The 19,075-nt window shown below is 38.4% G+C and overlaps 1 protein-coding gene across 1 annotated transcript in view; it reads left to right on the top strand.

Annotated features, from left to right (window-relative positions):
* The first annotated feature begins 4,461 nt into the window (after nt 1-4,461).
* Nucleotides 4,462-19,075, top strand: part of samtor (S-adenosylmethionine sensor upstream of mTORC1) — a 70,554-nt gene continuing 55,940 nt past the window's right edge. The window contains exon 1 of the mRNA XM_088923919.1: nt 4,462-4,668. Within this exon, the coding sequence (XP_088780045.1) occupies nt 4,506-4,668 (163 nt within the window). The 5' untranslated portion in view covers nt 4,462-4,505. The remainder of the gene's footprint in view (nt 4,669-19,075) is intronic.

The following is a 19,075-nucleotide window of genomic DNA, read 5'->3' as shown; positions in this document are numbered from 1 at the left end:
GGACAAATCTTTTTTAACAAAGGTCAAATCTTTTTACATACTAGACCCATCACTATCACAATAATGCAGAATCATCTAATTAGGTTTGAATGTGATTTTGTGTTTTGCTTTCCCAAATTTTTTTCTCTTTTTTAAATGATATTATTGTAACTGAAATGTTGTTTCTTGTAATAATGAAGTACTTTCTAGACCTATTTGTGTTATTAGTTCATTACTCCCACTCTTGACTATAAACAAAGGACTGTAACTGCTTGGAGTACCATATTATAACTCAGGTATCAATAGCTACAGTATAACATATACAGTAGATGTAACCTCTGTTTTTCAGTACCTATGAAAAGCTTAATTAAACTTTACACAACAACTTATTTACATTGCTTATGGACTGGACTGGGATATTATATTCTGTGAAATGTGAAAGACACGTGCTACAACAAGCAAATGACTTTGGTGTGATTGGTAGAATGCAGACAGCTTCCATTACGATTCAGGCAATGAGCTTCCAGAACACGTTAAAGAGTTAATTTAATGCTCGAATAGTGAAAAGATATGTTTATCAGGCCTTTTTCAGGTGTGTGGAGGCGAGAGGGCGAGAACAGAGACATAAGTGAAAGAGAAGGGGGGTGGAAAACAAAAGTAAGAAAATGTGAGAGTGGGTAGTGTGTAGGAAAAAGGAAGATAAAGAGATGTCAGTCTAGAAGACCAGTACGGGGGGTGGGGGGTGGAAGGCAGCTATCTGTAAATGCAAAGAGTAAAAGGAGATTAGCTGCACATTGAGTGCTGCAGAAATGCTTTCGAGTACTATTGGAAAACAACTTGGACATCACTGACAATCACAAGCACGCCTCTTAGTTTTCTGCAGTTTACCACAGTGACTCAGAACAAAACTCCTCTGAAGAATCCATACAGTTAAGATTCTTTGTACAGGAAAAACCTGAAAAATCATAAACCAGGCAGCTGCAAGTTGTATTGCAAAATGGCTTTCAATTAACATTTCCTGATGTGTTCATCACTCTCAGAGGTTTTCTGACCCTACCAGCTATAAACTGTGAAGGGGAGTTTATGAAGACATGACAAGGGTATGAACTGAACTGTGGTCTTCACTGCATAAAAGGCATGTGAATGTCTTATCTTTAAAGACTTTGATGACATAATCCATGATTTTTTATACCTCTAAACACTGAATTAATGGATTTAAAATGTAAGTAAAATATTCAGTATATTGTTATGATATTTTATGTTGATACAATGGGATGGTATTATTAGGACAAGATGTTGTCACTTAGTTTTTCATCTTCTCCAGTGAAGGACCTGCAGTATCAGCTCCATGTCCTCTGACAAATCTGTTTTTTGTGAGGGTGGGGGGCTTTCTAAGTGGAACATTCTGTGCAGGGATGTATGATTTGCTTCATCACTAATGTGGGTGCATCACATGAATGGACAATCTGCCTTGTCTGCCCAGACGAAAAGCCCAGAAGAGAAGACGGGCAGAAGTCCCAATCTTAATGAACTTAGCAGACCCTAGCCATCATTAATCGTCAGTCATCTGAAAATGTCATCCATCAAGATAATAGCTCTTTGGATGCATTATATCCACATGACTATTATTCAGAATATGATAAAAGAATGGACTTATAATAACACAATAACAAATGGTAACTGAAGAAAGGCCGTGATAAGTTTCTAAATATATGTTTAGAATAAAATAGAAATTGAAACATGAATACCTCTACAATTGTTTTAAATATTTGAACTTAACACTACACAAATACATTCATTTCATTTGTCATAGCAAAAACACTTCCAGTTTTTAACTTCCCTGGTTCCCTGGCTGTTCTTGGTTTCCCTGCCATTACATTTAGATATAATGAATGAAATAATGCGTGTAACAGCAACACATTCACAAAGTTAATATTAGGAAAGTACAAAATCATTTTATGGCAGGTTCACCAACATTTTGTAAAGACATTATATAGCTAAATTAATTATGATAAATAACTTTAATAATTGAATGTATAATCATTCCTTACACTTTTACAGCACTTTTCTGGACAATCCACTCAAAGCACTTTACCAGTAATGGGGACTCCCCTCCATCACCACCAATGTGCAGCCCCACCTGGATGATGGGACGGCAGCTATAGTGCACCAATACGCTCACCACACATCAGCTATCAGTGTAGAAAGAACAAATTAATTAAGTCAATTCATAGACGGGGATTATTAGGAGGCTATGATTGGTAAAGGCCAATGGGAAATTTGGCAAGGATGCTGGGGTAACACCCCTATTCTTTTCAAGAATGCTCTGGGAATTTTAATGACCACAGTAAGTCAGGACCTCAGTTTTACATCTCATCCAAAGGATGGTGCCTTTTTATAGTATAGTGTCCCTGTCATTATACTGGGGCATTAGGACCCAAAAAGCCCACAGGGTGAGCCACCCCTATTGGTCCCACTAAGACCTCTTCCAGCAGCAACCTTAGCTTTCCCAGGAGGTCTCCTATCCAGGTACTGGCCAGGCTCACACCTACTTAGCTTTAGTGGGTTGCCAGTTGTGAGTTGCAGGGTGATATACTGTAGCTGCTGAATAAACATGACAAGAACAAGCTGTACATCTGCAATACTATATAGGTTACATGGATGCCTGAATGACTATGTTGTCTTGTGGGTATCTGTTCCATTCCTCATGTAGACCCTGGACAAGCATGTGTCTGTTCGCTATTCTGAGCCCTAGATGCCACATGTCATTCTAACTCATCCCAAAGGTATTCGAGGGGCTCAAGTCTGGCAAGCTGGGTAACATACTGTAAGTGTCATGTTCGCATTTCACAAGAAAGTCACTGTTTCACAACAGCACGAGGATACACGGTAACCCACTGGAATGTGGTTATGGCAGGACGAGTCCACAGGAGACGCAGAAGGTGAGATCCCAGTTCTTTGCTGTGCTGTCAGGTGGCCATAAATCATGAGACGTTGAGCTCTGCAGCAACTAGACATCCTGCTCACAGTTCACAGTCAGACTATGACCTCCCCAATGATCTTGGAGAGCTGCTGTAATTGTGTTCTCCCAGATGGTGGCCTATCATTGCTGGACTGTGTGTAGCTGCAATGTCTTGCCTGGTAAGAAATTGCTAGCTGATATAACACCATGGACAGTGGATGACAGTGCTCAGAGGAAGTCCAATGGCACTAAAGCATTGCTCTCTTGATAATCGAGGCCTACTTGTTCTTTTATTGTATGTTTTATGTTTTTCTTTTTTAAAATTTTCTGCATTTTCAGCTTGTAAATTTACCTTGTTGCACTCCTCTCTCTAAAGAGGTGATTTAGTGTTTACGTAACAGTTAAACTCACTTAAGTGTATCACGGTTAGTCACAAATTATGAATTAATCACAGTGATCTCTAAATCATTTAATCAATACCCAAAATCTGTGTACCTTTTTTTTTCTAAAAAATATTCATCCATAGAATGCTGTTAATTTTGGTATAGTCTACATCACAACACGTAACGTCAACTGCTACCTCCACAGCAATGACGTGCGATATGCTGTATGTTTTTTTCAGTGTCATTGTGTTCTTTGTTCGCTTTATTCTCTTTTCTCAATGTTTAGCTGAAATGGGTCACACCAGCAACATGTTGAACACAGACAGAACTGCTAGAATGAAGATCGGGGTCAATCTCATTAGCAGCGCGCATCAAATCGGATCCAGTGGAAGTTCTGATTCCCACACTGCAGACCCTCCGACTCAGTGTACCAGGTACTGTTGGAGATGCATATTGTGTACTCGTTTGATGCGTGATACTAGTCGTCTGACAGATCGGATGCAGCGTGCAGAGGCGCCCGTTTAAAGGAGGCACTAGCGTCAGTAAAGAGAGCTTTACTGTATGCTTATACACCAGAGGTCTTCTGCAAGGTTGCATTATTATGGCCATCCAAGTGCTATTAAAATGTCTAATTCCACTAAATAAAAGCTGTATTTTTATTACCGCTGTTAGAGGAACTGTCACTCTCGTACAGTGCTTATAGGCGGGTGACACTACTGATTTCTAAGTGTATTATGCAGCACTCCCAAGAACAGTTTAAATAATCTGCAAAACAATATTGTTAAGTTATAAGGTTTTCAATTTACTCTTTTCAAATGCAGGTTTCAATTTATAATGAATGTGGTGCAAGTCAATGAAAAGGGAAAATATACTGTAACGTCACGCTATCTAAGATCTAAAATTAATAGAATCACGACTGTGAAGTTTATGAAATAAACTTATTAAGATGACAACCCCTAAAAAGTCGTTAAGAATTTGTTTTTGGTTTTGCATGCGCTATTGATGCTCTGAAATTGCTGTGAACCAGCCGTCGACCTCTACAGCTGCCTTCTCGCAACGCGTCTCCGATTGGGTGTCTGGCTGTCAGTCGTGCCTTGTGAGTCAGGAAGACGCAATCAGTTTGCGCTCTGCCTGCCTGCGACCCGGCGTGCCGGTGACTGAAGGAGGAGCTGTGTGCTAGTATGGACCCCCAGGACAATGCTGGGCTTGAAGAAAAAGAGACCGAACCCGGACAGGTCCGCGCAGTTACATCTGGAGAGGGTCAAAGAAAGAAACTGGAACAGGAGAAATTGTCCGGAGTGGTCAAGAACGTCCATAGGAAGTTACGCAAGAAATACAGAGAAGGTATGAGCTTTTGGATAGCAGGAACTCGGCTTTGCAGTGTATTTAGGTAGGCCTCGGGAAATGAGACATTTGTCGTCCCAGTCCTGCTGAACTTAATGTTTGCCGACAGTGACACTTTCTTTAAAGGGAAACGTAAACAGAAACCTTGAGGTTAATTACCTTAAAATTTGGAATTTTGCATTTGTATGCCTGCAGTGGAACCGGAGGTATTTCGTTTTGAAGCCAGTGCATATCTGCGTGTTTACAGAAATGAAAAACAGTTTTCACAGTGGTCCGTTAAACACTGGAACAGATTTTTAACGTTTAAACGGAGAATTAAAATGAATTCAGTGAAAATAGTCATCAGCGGAGCGTGCTTTTACATTTCTTACTAGTTCGTAAGGTGACCGAAATTGGATTGCAAGATTTCATCGAGAGAGCTTTTAGAACTGTACAAGGAAAAGTAATGCCTCAGTGGTATATTCGTGATTTCCTTTTAAAACAAATATAACTAAGTGCAATTTAACCAAAGGTGTCAAAATGTGCGATTGCTGCGCTCTTTTTCTTATGAACTTCAAAACTCTAGTTTTAACAAGGCATCAGCACAAATAGCGCTTTTAAAATTACTTGTACATGTAAGTGAAGTGGAAGTTATTTCAAGAAAGTAACAGGCATGAAAGTTAAAAGGCGAATGGTTACTCAAAGTCCCTATACAAAACGAAATGGTTTGAAAGAAACTGCGCTTTACTGACAAACACAATAAATCTAAACAAACAAGAAACAGCAATTGAACATTCAAAAATATTCAAGAGAGAATGCCCAAATGTTTTATTTCTAGTTAGGAGTTCATCGAAATTAGTTCTGGGTTGATGTCTGGGACAGTGAAAATTTAAAAGGAACTACAAAAGCGACATGCCCGGCAGTGCATTTGCTACACGTGTGCTGTAGGGATTTAAAGTGAAGTTCAAGTGTGTTGTGATGTTAGATAGCTGGCTACATTCTTCAGTACTCATTTTAATATATTGTCTGGTGTTTTATAAGCATATTCACAGTAAGTAAATGCAAGTTGAAATGTGTTTTAGGGTTTTCTGATATCCCGGGGCTTGTTTTAATGTTACTTTAACTTGAAAACAAAGGATGATGACAGAAAAAAAGTGGAAAATAAAAGAAAAAGAAAACAAAAAGCCATTGTAATACTCTAAAACAGCAGTCCACAACCAGGCGGTCTGGACTCCTACAAGCCCTTACAACTTTGTCCAAGGGATCCCTGTAAAACATCCCAGTCTGGAAGTGTGAGAAAATGTTGAAATTTCACGAGATGTTGACAGTTGAGCTGAGCTTTCTTCTGTTTAGTTCATCCATCCATTTTCTAACCTCTTTATCCAGTTCATGGTCACAGGGGATCAGGAGGCTATCCTGGCAAGCAATGGGCGCAAGGCAGGGTACACCCTGGACAGGACACACAAACACACACAAACTCACACCCAGAAGCCAGTTAACCTACCAGTATGTCTTTGGACTGTAGGAGGAAACTGGAGCACCCGGTGAAAACCCACATGAACACAGGGAGAACATACAGACTCCACACAGATAGGACCCCGGGTCTGAATTGAACCCAGGGCCTTAGCACTGTGGGGCAGCAGTGCTAACGACTGCACCATCATGCTGCCCTAATATCTAGTCATGATGGTAAAATTATTGTTATTACCTCAAAATTTCTGTTGTGTTCTGTCTGTCAGCTGGGTGGGTTTGGATTGCAATAGATTTCTTGAAAACCTGTTACCTTGCCAGAAAAGGGTGAAATCTTCTTTAAAGAAAGAAAACATTATTGAGATATGAATTTAATGATCACATTAATTATTTCAGAAATCTACACTTGTATTGCAAAGTGTCATGGGTTAAGCTTTTACATTTGTTCAAGGAAAAAAAAACATCTGAGTGGGGTGTAAGTGCTGCAGTATGAAACAAATATGAATTAAATTGTAAGAAAAACGAGCAAAGCAGGTTCGTGCATTTGCTAAGTTTAGGCTTTTATTCTTCTAACTTTAGCAAACGTTTTTGAGGGAGAATGTGACTTTTTAAGGAGTGAGGTGACAACTCGAAGGGTAAAAAAATACAGTACAAGATGCTGTTATGGTAAGGTTTTTGCAGAAGCAAGCTAAACTGATGTTTCAAAATTCTGAGTTGTGAATGTTAGCACCAAAAATCTGTATGAAATGCGTGACATACTGTATAAATGAAAGGCAGTAGAAATACTGGTACTATTCTAAAACTGATACCTGTTTTATATTAGATTTCTGGACCCTAGCACCGAGGAATCAATTGATTGAGTAATTAATATATAATATAGAGCAACAGTGCGGTTGTAACTGTGATTCTTTATCAGGAATTAGAAACAAATAAGTGAAACAGGCCTTGCATTAGCATAGCACCTCCTTAACAGACACACTACCAAGCTTTTACAGAAATAATGACACATATACAAGTGCAGCACGGTAATGATTGAGGTTACTGTTGTTCTCATGAACTAAGTCTACTTCTTGCTGAGTTTCAGTCAGTAGTAATGTCTTTTTTTAGACAATCTACTGCACCCAAAAACTTTCAATGCAAAATGTCTTGGCGAAAATATATCCTCCTAAAATAGCAATTTGCTTAAATGTAAACAGTTTCACAATTTCTTATATACTTCTTATACTAGTGACAACTAAACCCAGTTAAGATAAAATATTATAGTAGCAATAAGGTCTGAGTGTATAGTGGTTTGACAGTTATTTTAATAACATTAATTCGGACAGCAGTTAATGATTTTATTTCACATACTACAAACAAAGAACCATTATTCTGTCACATTATATGGAAATATTGAATAAATTATAAACAGAGATTTTCTGCAGTGCACATTCTGAAAATGCTCCACACTTTCAGGAATTAAGCAGAAAAGGATGCACAATTGATATGCCTTCCACACAGCCTTTTCAGGGAAGCAAAATAGAAATTTAATTTTAAATAGAAATATTTGTTGTACAATTACCAGATATGAATACTGTGCTCATCTTTGTTCTCCTACTTTCAATACACCTCCACTAAAAATACCCCCTGAAATCTGTGCTCTTGCACTGAAACTAATGGGGGAATGTAAGCGCTCAGTTCCTTGACCGTGGCAGAGAGACTGCAGATGTGTTTCTGGTCTACAGTAAAATGAGGCTATAGAGTAAGCTTGAAGGAAATTGCAGAGAAATAGTTTGGTTCAAAGGAATTCAATATAGTATATATACATACTGTATATGGTGCATTGTATTTCAACATTAGACCAGTTTCAGAGATTTCTTACCAAACATCAAATAGGTTGGCAACCTTTAGTTTTATCAAAACGTATTTCTGATAAGCTGTGTGCCCAAGAAATTTGTCCTTTGTACTTGGATTTTAGATTAAGCAGACACGTGTTGCAGAATCTGAAGAATCAAGGCTAGTCCTTAGTCTCTTATGACCGAAGGCAGGATAAGCATCATTGAATGTATAATAAAAGACTTAAAGGGGTAGTGCTGGTGCAATTTGTGTTGAAAAAGGTATAAATTACATTATTTCAAGCTGTTTCTATTGTATTCTTTATCTTTTTCTGCATCGCTTTGTCTTTTTTGTTCATCATTTTATCTCCCAGTGCAATGTGCAGTTACAACAGGAAGTGCTGCTCTGTGATAAATACCAACGGCCCTGCTGAGGTGTAAGAGATCAAGAAGGCTTTGGAGGAACATAAAGCAGTTAGCTGAGAAGTGAAAAGGTTTTAGATACATGCTTCAACTACAATACCTGTTGTTCCGAAAATACTATTGTATTCATTAAGACAAACTGGTAATGACTTATTTTGTAGCTGTAGACATTGATAGAAACTAGACGCCCTTTGCTTGGAAACAGGCAAACTCCACATGGAAGTCTTCCCAATCCAGAGCTGAACCCAGGTCCCAAGAGCTACAGTGTGTGGCAGCAGTGCTAATCGGCATCCTCCTCCGTGTGAATCAGACTGGTTTATTTTCAAGGTCATCATGATGAAAGTAGGGGCTTAGTTTTAAAGCCACTGATTGGAGTGGAAATTGAACATACCTGGCTTAATTGATTGATTGGTATCCAGTGGGAAAGAAATTGCATAGGTGCAAAAGAGCATATTTGATTGGCGCTGTGGTTGGTTGGCCACTCTCTGGGATCAGTAATCAGGTGAATATTAGCTGCCAGGTGGAGAAGGGCTTGAGGTTTGTGTCTATGCCGTGAGTGAGAGCTCAGAAATAAATGTTGAGGGTCTAAATGGCACAGGTGTAGTCTTTTGGGTCCTGTGCTTTGCTATCAGCAGACAGGCTTGCAGTCTCAGTGTCAGTGAGGATCTAATAGGAGTGAGAGTTATGACTGAAGAACTTCTGAGGATTGAGATTATGGATTTATTTTGATTATTAAAAGAAAGGTCCAGGCTCACTGACAGTTTTATTGCCTGTTTCATTACAGTGGGGTGTGCTAATCATGGAGACAGAGAGAGAAAGTGTAGGCATCTGGTGGACACAGAGGAGGCATTCATGTTATTTATTTCAACTGATCACTATAAGTTTGAGATTTCTATTGTTTTAGTTGATCAATGTTATTTTAATTAACTGAAATCCAGTGCATTAGAACTTAATTTTCATATAAGGGATGGAGTACTTACTGTAAGTTTTTCAGCCATGAATACTAAACACTCTAGTACATTATGTGACATACTGTATAGGGATTGACTTGGTTTTATGCAAATGTGTCTGTTTGCGACAGTTCTCTGCAACTATCGAGACCCTACTGTCCTCATAATACGCCCTCAAATGCAACAAACTGTAATACTACTTTCTCTGGTACTACTCACCCACTGCTACTGAACGCAATAAAAGCATCATGCTGTTTTTTACATTTTTAACTGTACTGTGTAATTGTGCCCTGATTTTATCTCTTAATGGAAATAAAAAGCTCTTTAGTTATACTAGGAATTTTTTTCACACCTGATGTTTCCTGTGGAGACTATATTTATGCGTAGTTTCATTCGAAATGTCCCTTCAGTAGGGTTTTGAAAGAACATTGTTAAACATACATTTTGTAGTAATAGTAACTAAAAATGAGCAAGAGGTGTTTCAGCTGTTCCAGTGCATTTCAGTCTTGGAGGTACTCTTTGGCTTAGAGTCTTAAAACCAGAAATAAGTAAAAATACAATTTGGAGTGGTAGTATTCCATTTATACCCTGGAGGGAGTGTCTTAAAGGGTATTTTCTTAAAGAGGGTTTTGTATGAGATTTTTTGTTTTGTCTAGGCCTTAGATTTCTAATGGTAGGGTAGGTGTGCCCAGAGTAATTAGCTACATAGGAAATTAGTTTTCTGCGTGTGACAACATTTACATTTTCATCAGCATTCATGAGTGTGATGTTGATCACAAATATGGAGATGTGTACAGTAGCTTTCAATCAGTGCAAGCACAGCTGCCATCAGAACATGTCGGGCGGAATTCATATGGCTGTCCAAAACTGATTACTCATCCATGCAAATGAAAGCTTGCCAAAGTCACCCTTTGTACTTGTTTGAAGTGTCAGTTAATGGCAGACTTCATTATTTGCCTTCTGACTTTGTCAGAATTTTCTACATCAAAGCCCTTTTCTTATTTTCCTTATGAAATTATATGGGAATGGGTATTGGTCTCTTGGTATGCTGCAACTTAAACTAATGTACAGTATGTGTAGTTTGAGTTGTACACTATGTTAAAGGTCCAGTAGTTAAAGAAAATAACTTTTGCAATTTACCTCTTGATGCCAGTGAATGTAGGCTGCATTTAGCCTAATGCTAATATAGTTCCTTAAGAAATCTGCAATGGTCTTCTTTCAGATATCTATTAGACCTTCAGAAAAAGTTTATTGTGTTATCAAAGGAGTTCTAGTATTGTGTGTTAGCTGCACCATTCTTTAGTTTGTAAAATTCAATAGATTTAGCAGAAAGGAAGTGTGTTCAGTGCAGTTTATTGCCTTAGTGAATGCTGGACTAAGTATGTCTGTGATGTCTTGAAGGCTAAATCAGAGTATAGAGATATATTGGTGTGTGTCAGGATACAGCATGCATCTAAAAATCATGCAGCTTGTCAGCAGTATATTTGCCCTTCGTACATGTTTCTTCACTGTTGGATCTGAAAGTCATTTTAAAGTTTTTTTCCAAAACTATTGGTTTTGAAAATTTCTTTTTTAATACAGAATCAGACACTGTACAGAACTCAGTTAGGCAATTAATCAATGAGAAATCTAAGAGGAGACTTTACTGATGCTGTAAAGCCATACCAAATATAACACCAGCAATATAGGCAGAGCAGAAAGAATTTGAATAGATGAACATGGATATGACAACTGATAAGTCTTCTCTACTTCATGATCTATAAAGAATAACCTTACAAATACCAACAGGCATGAATTCCAGTGGAAATAAAATGCTGGCTTAGTCTTTGGGGTTTCTCAAACAGAAATGGAAGTGTCTGAGGGGCTTCACTGGTGCTGAAAAGCAAATAGCAAAATCAGTACTTTTCCTTCTTTTAAACCTTCTTTTGCTTTCTTTAAGATACTAACCCTCAGTCTCATTTCATTTGCAAAAGTTTTGTAAACCTTTGTGAACTTGACATAACCTCGCTGAAACTGCTTTAACTTCTCATTTCTTTCCATTTGGCTTTATGTATTGTTTGTCAGTGTCTGCATATTCTGCTAGTGTGCATCTGATGGATCCGATTCCTTCAGTTACCTGATGGCCGTGAGCAGTCTGAGCTGCTCCAGCTGTTATGTTAAAGGCACATATTTCTTATGGGTTTCTGAATGCATGAGGTCAGAGATGTAGAGTTGCTCAGGAGGCCCCTGTGTGGGACTTCCAAAAGCTGGGATCCATGGAGCTGGTGGAGTGACAGCAGAGCCTTGGAGTGCTGCTGATGACCCATTAGTCTCATTGCATGAAGGTCCCATTGTAACTCTGTGACTGTATTGTAGGGCTCCTGGAGCTGAATACCACTAAGGGGAGGATTGTTTTGTGTTAAAAACTATATTTGTGTCTTAGTACTGTACACCTAGCCTGTCATACAAACAAGCGAGAGCACCAGTTATAACATGCTTATATTGTATAGTAATTAATTATTTTTTTAAGTCGTTGTGTTTTCCATGACTAATGTAATACTGACTACAAAAAAGCCCTCCATTGCTTTAAGCCATGTAAGAGCTTTTGTGATGTATATTTCATTGAACCTTTTCAGACCATTTTCTGAGCATCTTGTTCCATTCTGAATATTCATATCTCATTGTGATCTTCTGTGTATTAGGATTATTTTAGCAGAGTCATAGCGGGAAGAGTGGGGCTCCACTGTGCAAGATGTAATCTTCTTCCTGTTGAATCTTTAACAAGGAAGTGCTGTGAGTTGAAACATTAAACCCTGGTTTTTAGAAGTTGTGAAAAGCAGAAAAAAGGGAACAGTCATCTTAATTTTATGTGTTACATAAACTGTGCACTTTAAGGGACTAGAATGCTGACGTTTGAGGCAATTCAGGGAAATTCGGTAATGTCCTTAGATTTAGTATCTATGGAGACTTCTGTATTACAGTTTGTCAGTCTTCTAGCACTTGTAGTGATGGAAAAGGCTAGTACTTTAAACATTAACAACAATGTGTAATGTTTAAACAATATTGTTTCTTAATAAAAAATGGTTAATGATTATGCAGGATCTTAGACTTAATATAGAACAAGTGCTTCAAATTACTGCTCATATTATTATATCCTCATGGCTAAAATGAAAAAAGATGAGAAATTATATTGTTCAGAATAAAAGAAAAATAGGAAAATCGACTTATTAGTCCCCCACTCTAAGTGGTCAGTCCATTAATTTGTTTTTCTTGTGGCCTACAGTAAAGAAGAACACTTGGAGCTTCTGTTGCTTTGAGTTCTTGGAACCTGTGGGAACTACCGCCAGTGAGATAGTATAGCCGAGGTTTCAGTAATGATTTCTTGCATCAGCTCTTGATTTCTCCTGCCTGTAATTGGGCATTAGTTATGCTGGAGAAGCAGGCTGGGACAGCATCTTAACTCTGCAGCCAGTTTCATAATGTGTGTGTGTGGCAGTATCAAATAAGAGCATAGACAGGGGTGTCTTGGAGATGTCACAGGTTTGAATTACTTTTAGGTATTTTGACAAATTATGCAATGTGTCGTGCCTCTCTGAAAAATCAAATTAAACTCGATGCAGGAGAAGTTGTGTTAATCTGCTGGCTGATGTCATGTGAATGCGCTGTCCATGCTGTTGTGGATTTTTAAGGTTTTTAAGCGTTCCTGAAGCACCAGTGGTGTTCCCCTTATTTTTCCCCTTAAATATTTCTCGTCATTTGCAACACTGTGAAATGACACTTCCTGAAATAAACAAATTGTTGTCTTGTCTTGACAAATCCATCTTCGGTGTGAAAGGTGGACTCTGACTACATGCTTTGTGTAAAATGTACAGTTTCTTTATCAGGGTGTCAGTGCACCACAATAAGTTGGACTGAAAAAAATAAACCTACAACTCAGTTTGTGTTGTAGAGAGCTATAGATCAGGAATACAGAGAGTGAACAAGAGGGACAGCAAGCAAAATCTGCACCTTGAGTTCTATTAATTTAAGCACTGAGCACGAGCCTTTGATTTCAAAGTCCTTCTAGTTGACTACCAGAGGAACTCCAGGAATGGTCTAACAAGGTGGTGTTTCATCGATTTTGGTGTTTGCAGCCCTGAACCTTAGTTAGGTTTAAGATGTGATTACAGGACAAATACCAGAGCAACCAAATCTAAGTGATGATGCAAAGAGGTACAAAATTGGGATGTCCAAGACTCAGGTGTATCTCATCTTTAATTTCTGCATTATTTTTTTTTCAAAAAATGCATTAAGAATATTTCTTGTCATCTGCAACACTGTGAAATAACACTTCCTGAAGTAAATTTTGTCTTGACAAATCCATCTTTGGTGTGAATGGTGGACTCTGACTAGAGGCACCAGCATGTAAAGAACAAACATGCATTGACTTTGAGGTTCGCTTCCGAATGAACTCTGTCCATCTCGTGGTATTTCATTTAGGAAGTACTGCTGTGTGACATTCAGCTATAAATCCATGAGTAGTGTTTGTGAGAAAGATGGCGACTACAAGACAAAAATCTAAAATCGAAATGAAAGCTCCTGTTTCTCCGGGTGCTGTTGAGATGCGAATGCATTGCCTGTGTTTCCAATTTGATCTCCCTCCCCACCAACACCCCATGTCTGTGCTTTTCAGCAGGACTTCAATTACCATGCAGTCTATCTTTGTCTGCACAGCTGAATTTTTTCCAACTCCTATTCCTTGCCAAGGAGTTGTAGATGAACATGCAAAGACAAATATAAATGGCCTGTTTGTTTTGATGAAGATTCTGCAATGTTATGGCTTTGAAATTAGTTTGATTTTATTATTCCGCTCATGCTTTTGCTCCAGCTTGGATGAGAAATGCAGGTGGCAATGGCTCTCCTGATTATCACGTTTGACACATTATTAATGTTGCTGTCTCCCGAATCGCTGCATGCGCGAGAGATAAAACAAATGTGACGTTGATCTTTTAATTCCCTTTCCTGGCTCTTTCTTTTGCCAACAGGAGCATCAGTGTTGAGGATGTGTGATCAGTAGGCTTTCAAATGAGCCTCTTATTAAGCCAAAGATCAAAGTGTCAAGAAGTGCAGCACGCTAATCCTGACGCATCCAGTCTCCTCTTGTGTAGGTCGTGCTTCAAAAATGATCTTTTCTAAGGCTACCAGCACCATGCCAAGACCAAAAAAGAAGAATGTCATTCTTTATTCATACTGAATGTTGAATTAAAAAAACTGACACCGTCAAATTAATTAAGTTAAACATTCTAGTATAAGAGCAATTAACCAGACATCAATACCAAGACGTGATGTGTGTGTGTGTTTGTGTGCAAGCACTGATCTTTCTTAAAAAAAACACTTTTGTTTTGGTATGGAAACGGAAACATTATTTTAAGAGATTGCACACTTTCTACACATTGTGGACGTTGCTTTTAGTCCTACCACAAGAAAGACATTTCTTTCTATCTGCTTTCCAAAGAACCCACTGGACCTATTAATAAGAAGTTGTCTTTAAAGCTTTCACAGACAGACAGAAGCTTGAAAGAAGAACAGCAGTTCATGAACAGCAGCAGCTCATTTAAATATTCCCTCTCACTCTGTCATTTGCCCCAGCCACCATCATCAGCCCCTGGTTTAAAAACTGGGAGCTGGATTCTAAAGGCTTTCAGGATTCACCTTCCTGCTGTGCAGGCCTGTGTTGTGGAGGGCTTTTTGAAGGCTTTCCTTAAGTGGCATTGTTGTGCAGCACCCAGACCTAAATGCTCTTGGCCCCAGTTGCTGGGGGGTAGCAGTCCAGCTCTAATGATATTCTCAGGTTGCAAGGTCTTATCTTATCTTTGGGAAAGAAAGTGAGGGGCACATATTTTCCTTGGGCTGTCATGAGATAAAGACGGGATAGATCTGTCTTGCTGACAGCGCAAGACTCGTAAATAAGAATGTTTAAGAAAGTCCACGGTGGAAAAACACATAGCTACTGTACAGTACATGGAGGCAGACCTTGTGTAACGCTAAAAAGGTCTTTTGTAGAAAAAAAAATCATGATTTTTTTTTCTGCTAAGTAGGCCCATGTATTATTTTGTGTGCCGAAATATTGCCTGCTTCCTTTGATGCAGAAAGTCTATTTTTTCCTTATTATTTTAAGTAGGACAGTCATACACTGAAGTGGAAAACACAGGACAAAGAGCTGTCTTTATAGCGCAAATCTGCACTTACGTAACGCTTGTTGCTAACAAATGCCACTTTGAAGCAGGCTCCTAAAAACCAGGGCAATGCAGGAGATCGAACACACACAATTTACATTGTTATGGTTTTCATGTTTTGGAGGGAAACAATAGGCTTTACCTAACTATTTTAAATTCTTCTTGAGAGGAGGGTATCAATTAGACTTTTAGTGCAAAGAAATACATAAATTGATATGCTGACACTGTGTCTTTTAATTATGTAAGTGATAGAATGGATTTCCATATTGATTGGCTCTGTTACTGATAGAAGTAATTCTGGCCTGTCTGCCCAGTATAATGGCACTTTATAACTTTATCTGTAATGGCAGGAAAGACAAACATGGTTTCCTATATGGCAAGCAAAAAACAACAGAGTTTAAAGTCCATAAAAAATTTTTTTCATCATGCCACAGTCCTTTTTATTTGAATAAAGCAAAATATGTAAATGTAAGCTTTGAAAAGCAAACATAAATACAAATATAGAACAAGCATTTTTTCATGACTTTTAATTTTTTTTTTAATTGTGGAAACCAGGTTCTTAGCTCAGTGTTCTTGATGGATGGAGTTAAGAGTTATTAAGAATTATAAGAACTCTAAGAGTGATCAGAAATATATTGTATTTGTTAGAAAAATACAGTATTTACTTTAATTGTTTTAAGGAATTTTGTTTTAGAAATCAGATGGTTTGAGAACATCTCGTCTGTCGTGCGATTTGTTTATTTTACTTTTTGAGACCAATCTGTTTCTACTTTCCCAGTGTACCAGCCTCCTTGCAGCTCGTTGCAGTACGCGAGAGAGGCAGTAGCACTGATAATCAGGAAGCAGGTCGGCTCTGGTTACATGCAATGTGTTGTGTAACTGACTGTCGAACAACAGGCTGTGCTTGTTGGAAACATGTGACACGCAACAGGAAGGAATGAACTTGATGTTTCAGATTATTGTCAATTAAGACATGTAAAAAGATTACACGATTTAAGACAAAAAATGTGAATTTTGCTAAACTATATTCCTCTGTCCTCCCCCCCCCCGTAAGTGGTAATAGTTGGTGGAATGTCACTTTTTGCTACAGAGTATTCTTCAGTGTTTGGACACTGGGGTCAGCTCCTTCTTGCAGGAAATGCTCTGCTATCAGAATCAAAAACTCACCCACGATTCGTTTAATAATTTGATCATTCTTTAGGTGGGCAAATGGGAGTGGGCAGTTAATCACAATATCCCAAACTACAGAAAAAACCTTGGCAAGCAGGGCGCAGCAGAACGTTTTTTTTCTTTCTTTAACAATGTAGTCAATTTTTTATCGTTCAAAATGAACAAACTCTTACAGTTTAATTTTTTTGCAGGTAAATGGTGAAAAGCAAGGGTGTTAACCCCTTCTGTGATTTTCTACAAATACTGTACAGTGTCCAGCATTTACAGCTGGAGGACAAAACAAGGCATTTCACTTCAACTTCAGGACAGCAGCACTAATAACACTAATAAGGCAGTCTTACCTGCCTTACAGTATGTGGTTTTGTGTTTACATGCAAAATTATTAATCTAGGCAATCACATGCAAAGTTTTGCGTACACATGTCCTAATGAAGTGTCGGTCACTGTGTTGGCACATCTCCGCCTGCAGTCTTTCCTGTTCTGTCTTTGCCTTGTGTCTCCTACATTTTCACTGTACTTTGTGATCTCCTTTTCTCAGACACTCTACTTCTAAACCATTAAGTCCAAGGTACTGCTTTTCATTCCCCAGGAGTAGCATCAGCTCACAAGCAGGATGGATTCCTTGTTGCTTTACATACTTGTAGTTGTGGTCTAGTTATATTCAGACTTGAAATGTGCTCTAAAGCTTTCAGCGTGCTGGTTAGCTTGAGCATTTGTGTGACAAAAAGATTAATCAGCCTTTGAGTTACATAACACACTAGGATGCTTTATCAGAGCTTTGAAGAACACTAAACAGAGCTCAGCATGCTCCCTGTGAGAGCTGTTCATAGTGTGGGCATAATGTTTAATGTTATGTCATTAACACTTACACTGATTCTCTTGGGGCATGTTGACAGCATTAGAAATGGTATTTTGTATTTCAGTGTGATGTGTCCCTTTTACACATTTACACCACTTGGTACTGATGGATTTATTCTGTAACATAGCCAAGACAGAACAAAACCATGAGACTTTAGCCGAAGTAGAGTATGGGTGAGGTTACTGGTCTATACACTTGCCACAGCTAATGAAAAGCTGCAACACAGCAGCATGTGTTTTAAATGGCAAAAGAAGCTTTTGTTGGAGTGAAAAACATACTGTATAAAATCTCAAAATAATTTGTTTTATGTTGTGGTAAAGCCTATCACTGTTTTGTATTTATTATTGCTCTTATGATATGCAGTACTGGGCACATGGTCATGCAGGGGTTAGCATTGCTGCTTTGGAGCACTGGGGCCCTGGGTTCAATTCTGGACCTGGGGTGCTATCAGTGTGGAGTTTGTAAGATCTTCCTGTATTGGTCTGGATTTGCTCCCACAGACTGAAAACTAGTCAAATTGTTTCTGGGAAATTAGCCCTGGTCTGTGTGTGCCCTGTGATGGACTGGTGTCCCATGCACATGCATGGTGTACCCTGCTTTGCGCCAGTTGTTTGCTGGGATAGACTCCAGCTCCCCCTGGAAAGAAACAGTTAGAAAATGGATGAGTGTAGGTTACTCAAATAATCCCTACCTAAACAGAGGTCCTTCACAAAAATGTTAGTTCACAAAAGCCTTAGGAATCCAAGGTGATATATGTGCATGGATTAAGAACTGGTTAACAGACAAACAGCATCTTAAGGGCCATCTTACATGTTATTGCAACAATGAGAATAGTAATGTGCCACAGTGATCTGTTATAGGGTCATTCAAAAATCTAGATTTTGATATAGTTTGCAAGACAGCCAGATTTGTTGCTAATCCTAAAATAAGGGGACTGGCAAATGCAGAAACTACAGCAAGAGACTTCATAAGGCTTAGACACTTGGCAAATGAAATTCAAAACTGATAAGTACAAGGTGATCTGCTCTGTTAGTAGAAACATACACTATACGTATAACACTTCACTTCTTATTCTTCAGTTTTACCTGTCTAATTTGGCTTTCAGTTTGAAGTCAGTTAACTTAAGTTTTCAGTTAAGTCTTACTTAACTGGCAATTCCAAGAGTAGACATTTTAATTAATCTTTAGATTATCAAAATAATGTCATATGAAGACAATGTGATAGCTGATCAGGCACCAGTTATCTGATAAATGGCAGTTATAAAATACAGATTTTCACGTATGCAGATCCTTAATGGCAAGAAGCATATTTCAGAACAAGGTGGCTACAACCAAGCCTAAAATGTTATCGTCAATTTGTTTTGAAGTTAAATGACATATTTGGGCCCAGTTTCCTACATACCATTACAATGCTCTGCTCATCTGTAGAGTGGAAGCAGGTATAATCTTCTGCTCTGTTCTTTGCAGAACTGGGTATAACACCCACTCAGCAGAGAAAACAACCTTGAAAGGCTTCAAAATAATGCTCTTTTTATATGTTCTATACAGTA

Source organism: Atractosteus spatula, chromosome 8 (genome assembly GCF_055471065.1).
Source record: "Atractosteus spatula isolate fAtrSpa1 chromosome 8, fAtrSpa1.hap1, whole genome shotgun sequence".
NCBI lineage: Eukaryota > Metazoa > Chordata > Actinopteri > Semionotiformes > Lepisosteidae > Atractosteus > Atractosteus spatula.
This window is presented reverse-complemented; position numbering and strand designations above follow the sequence as displayed.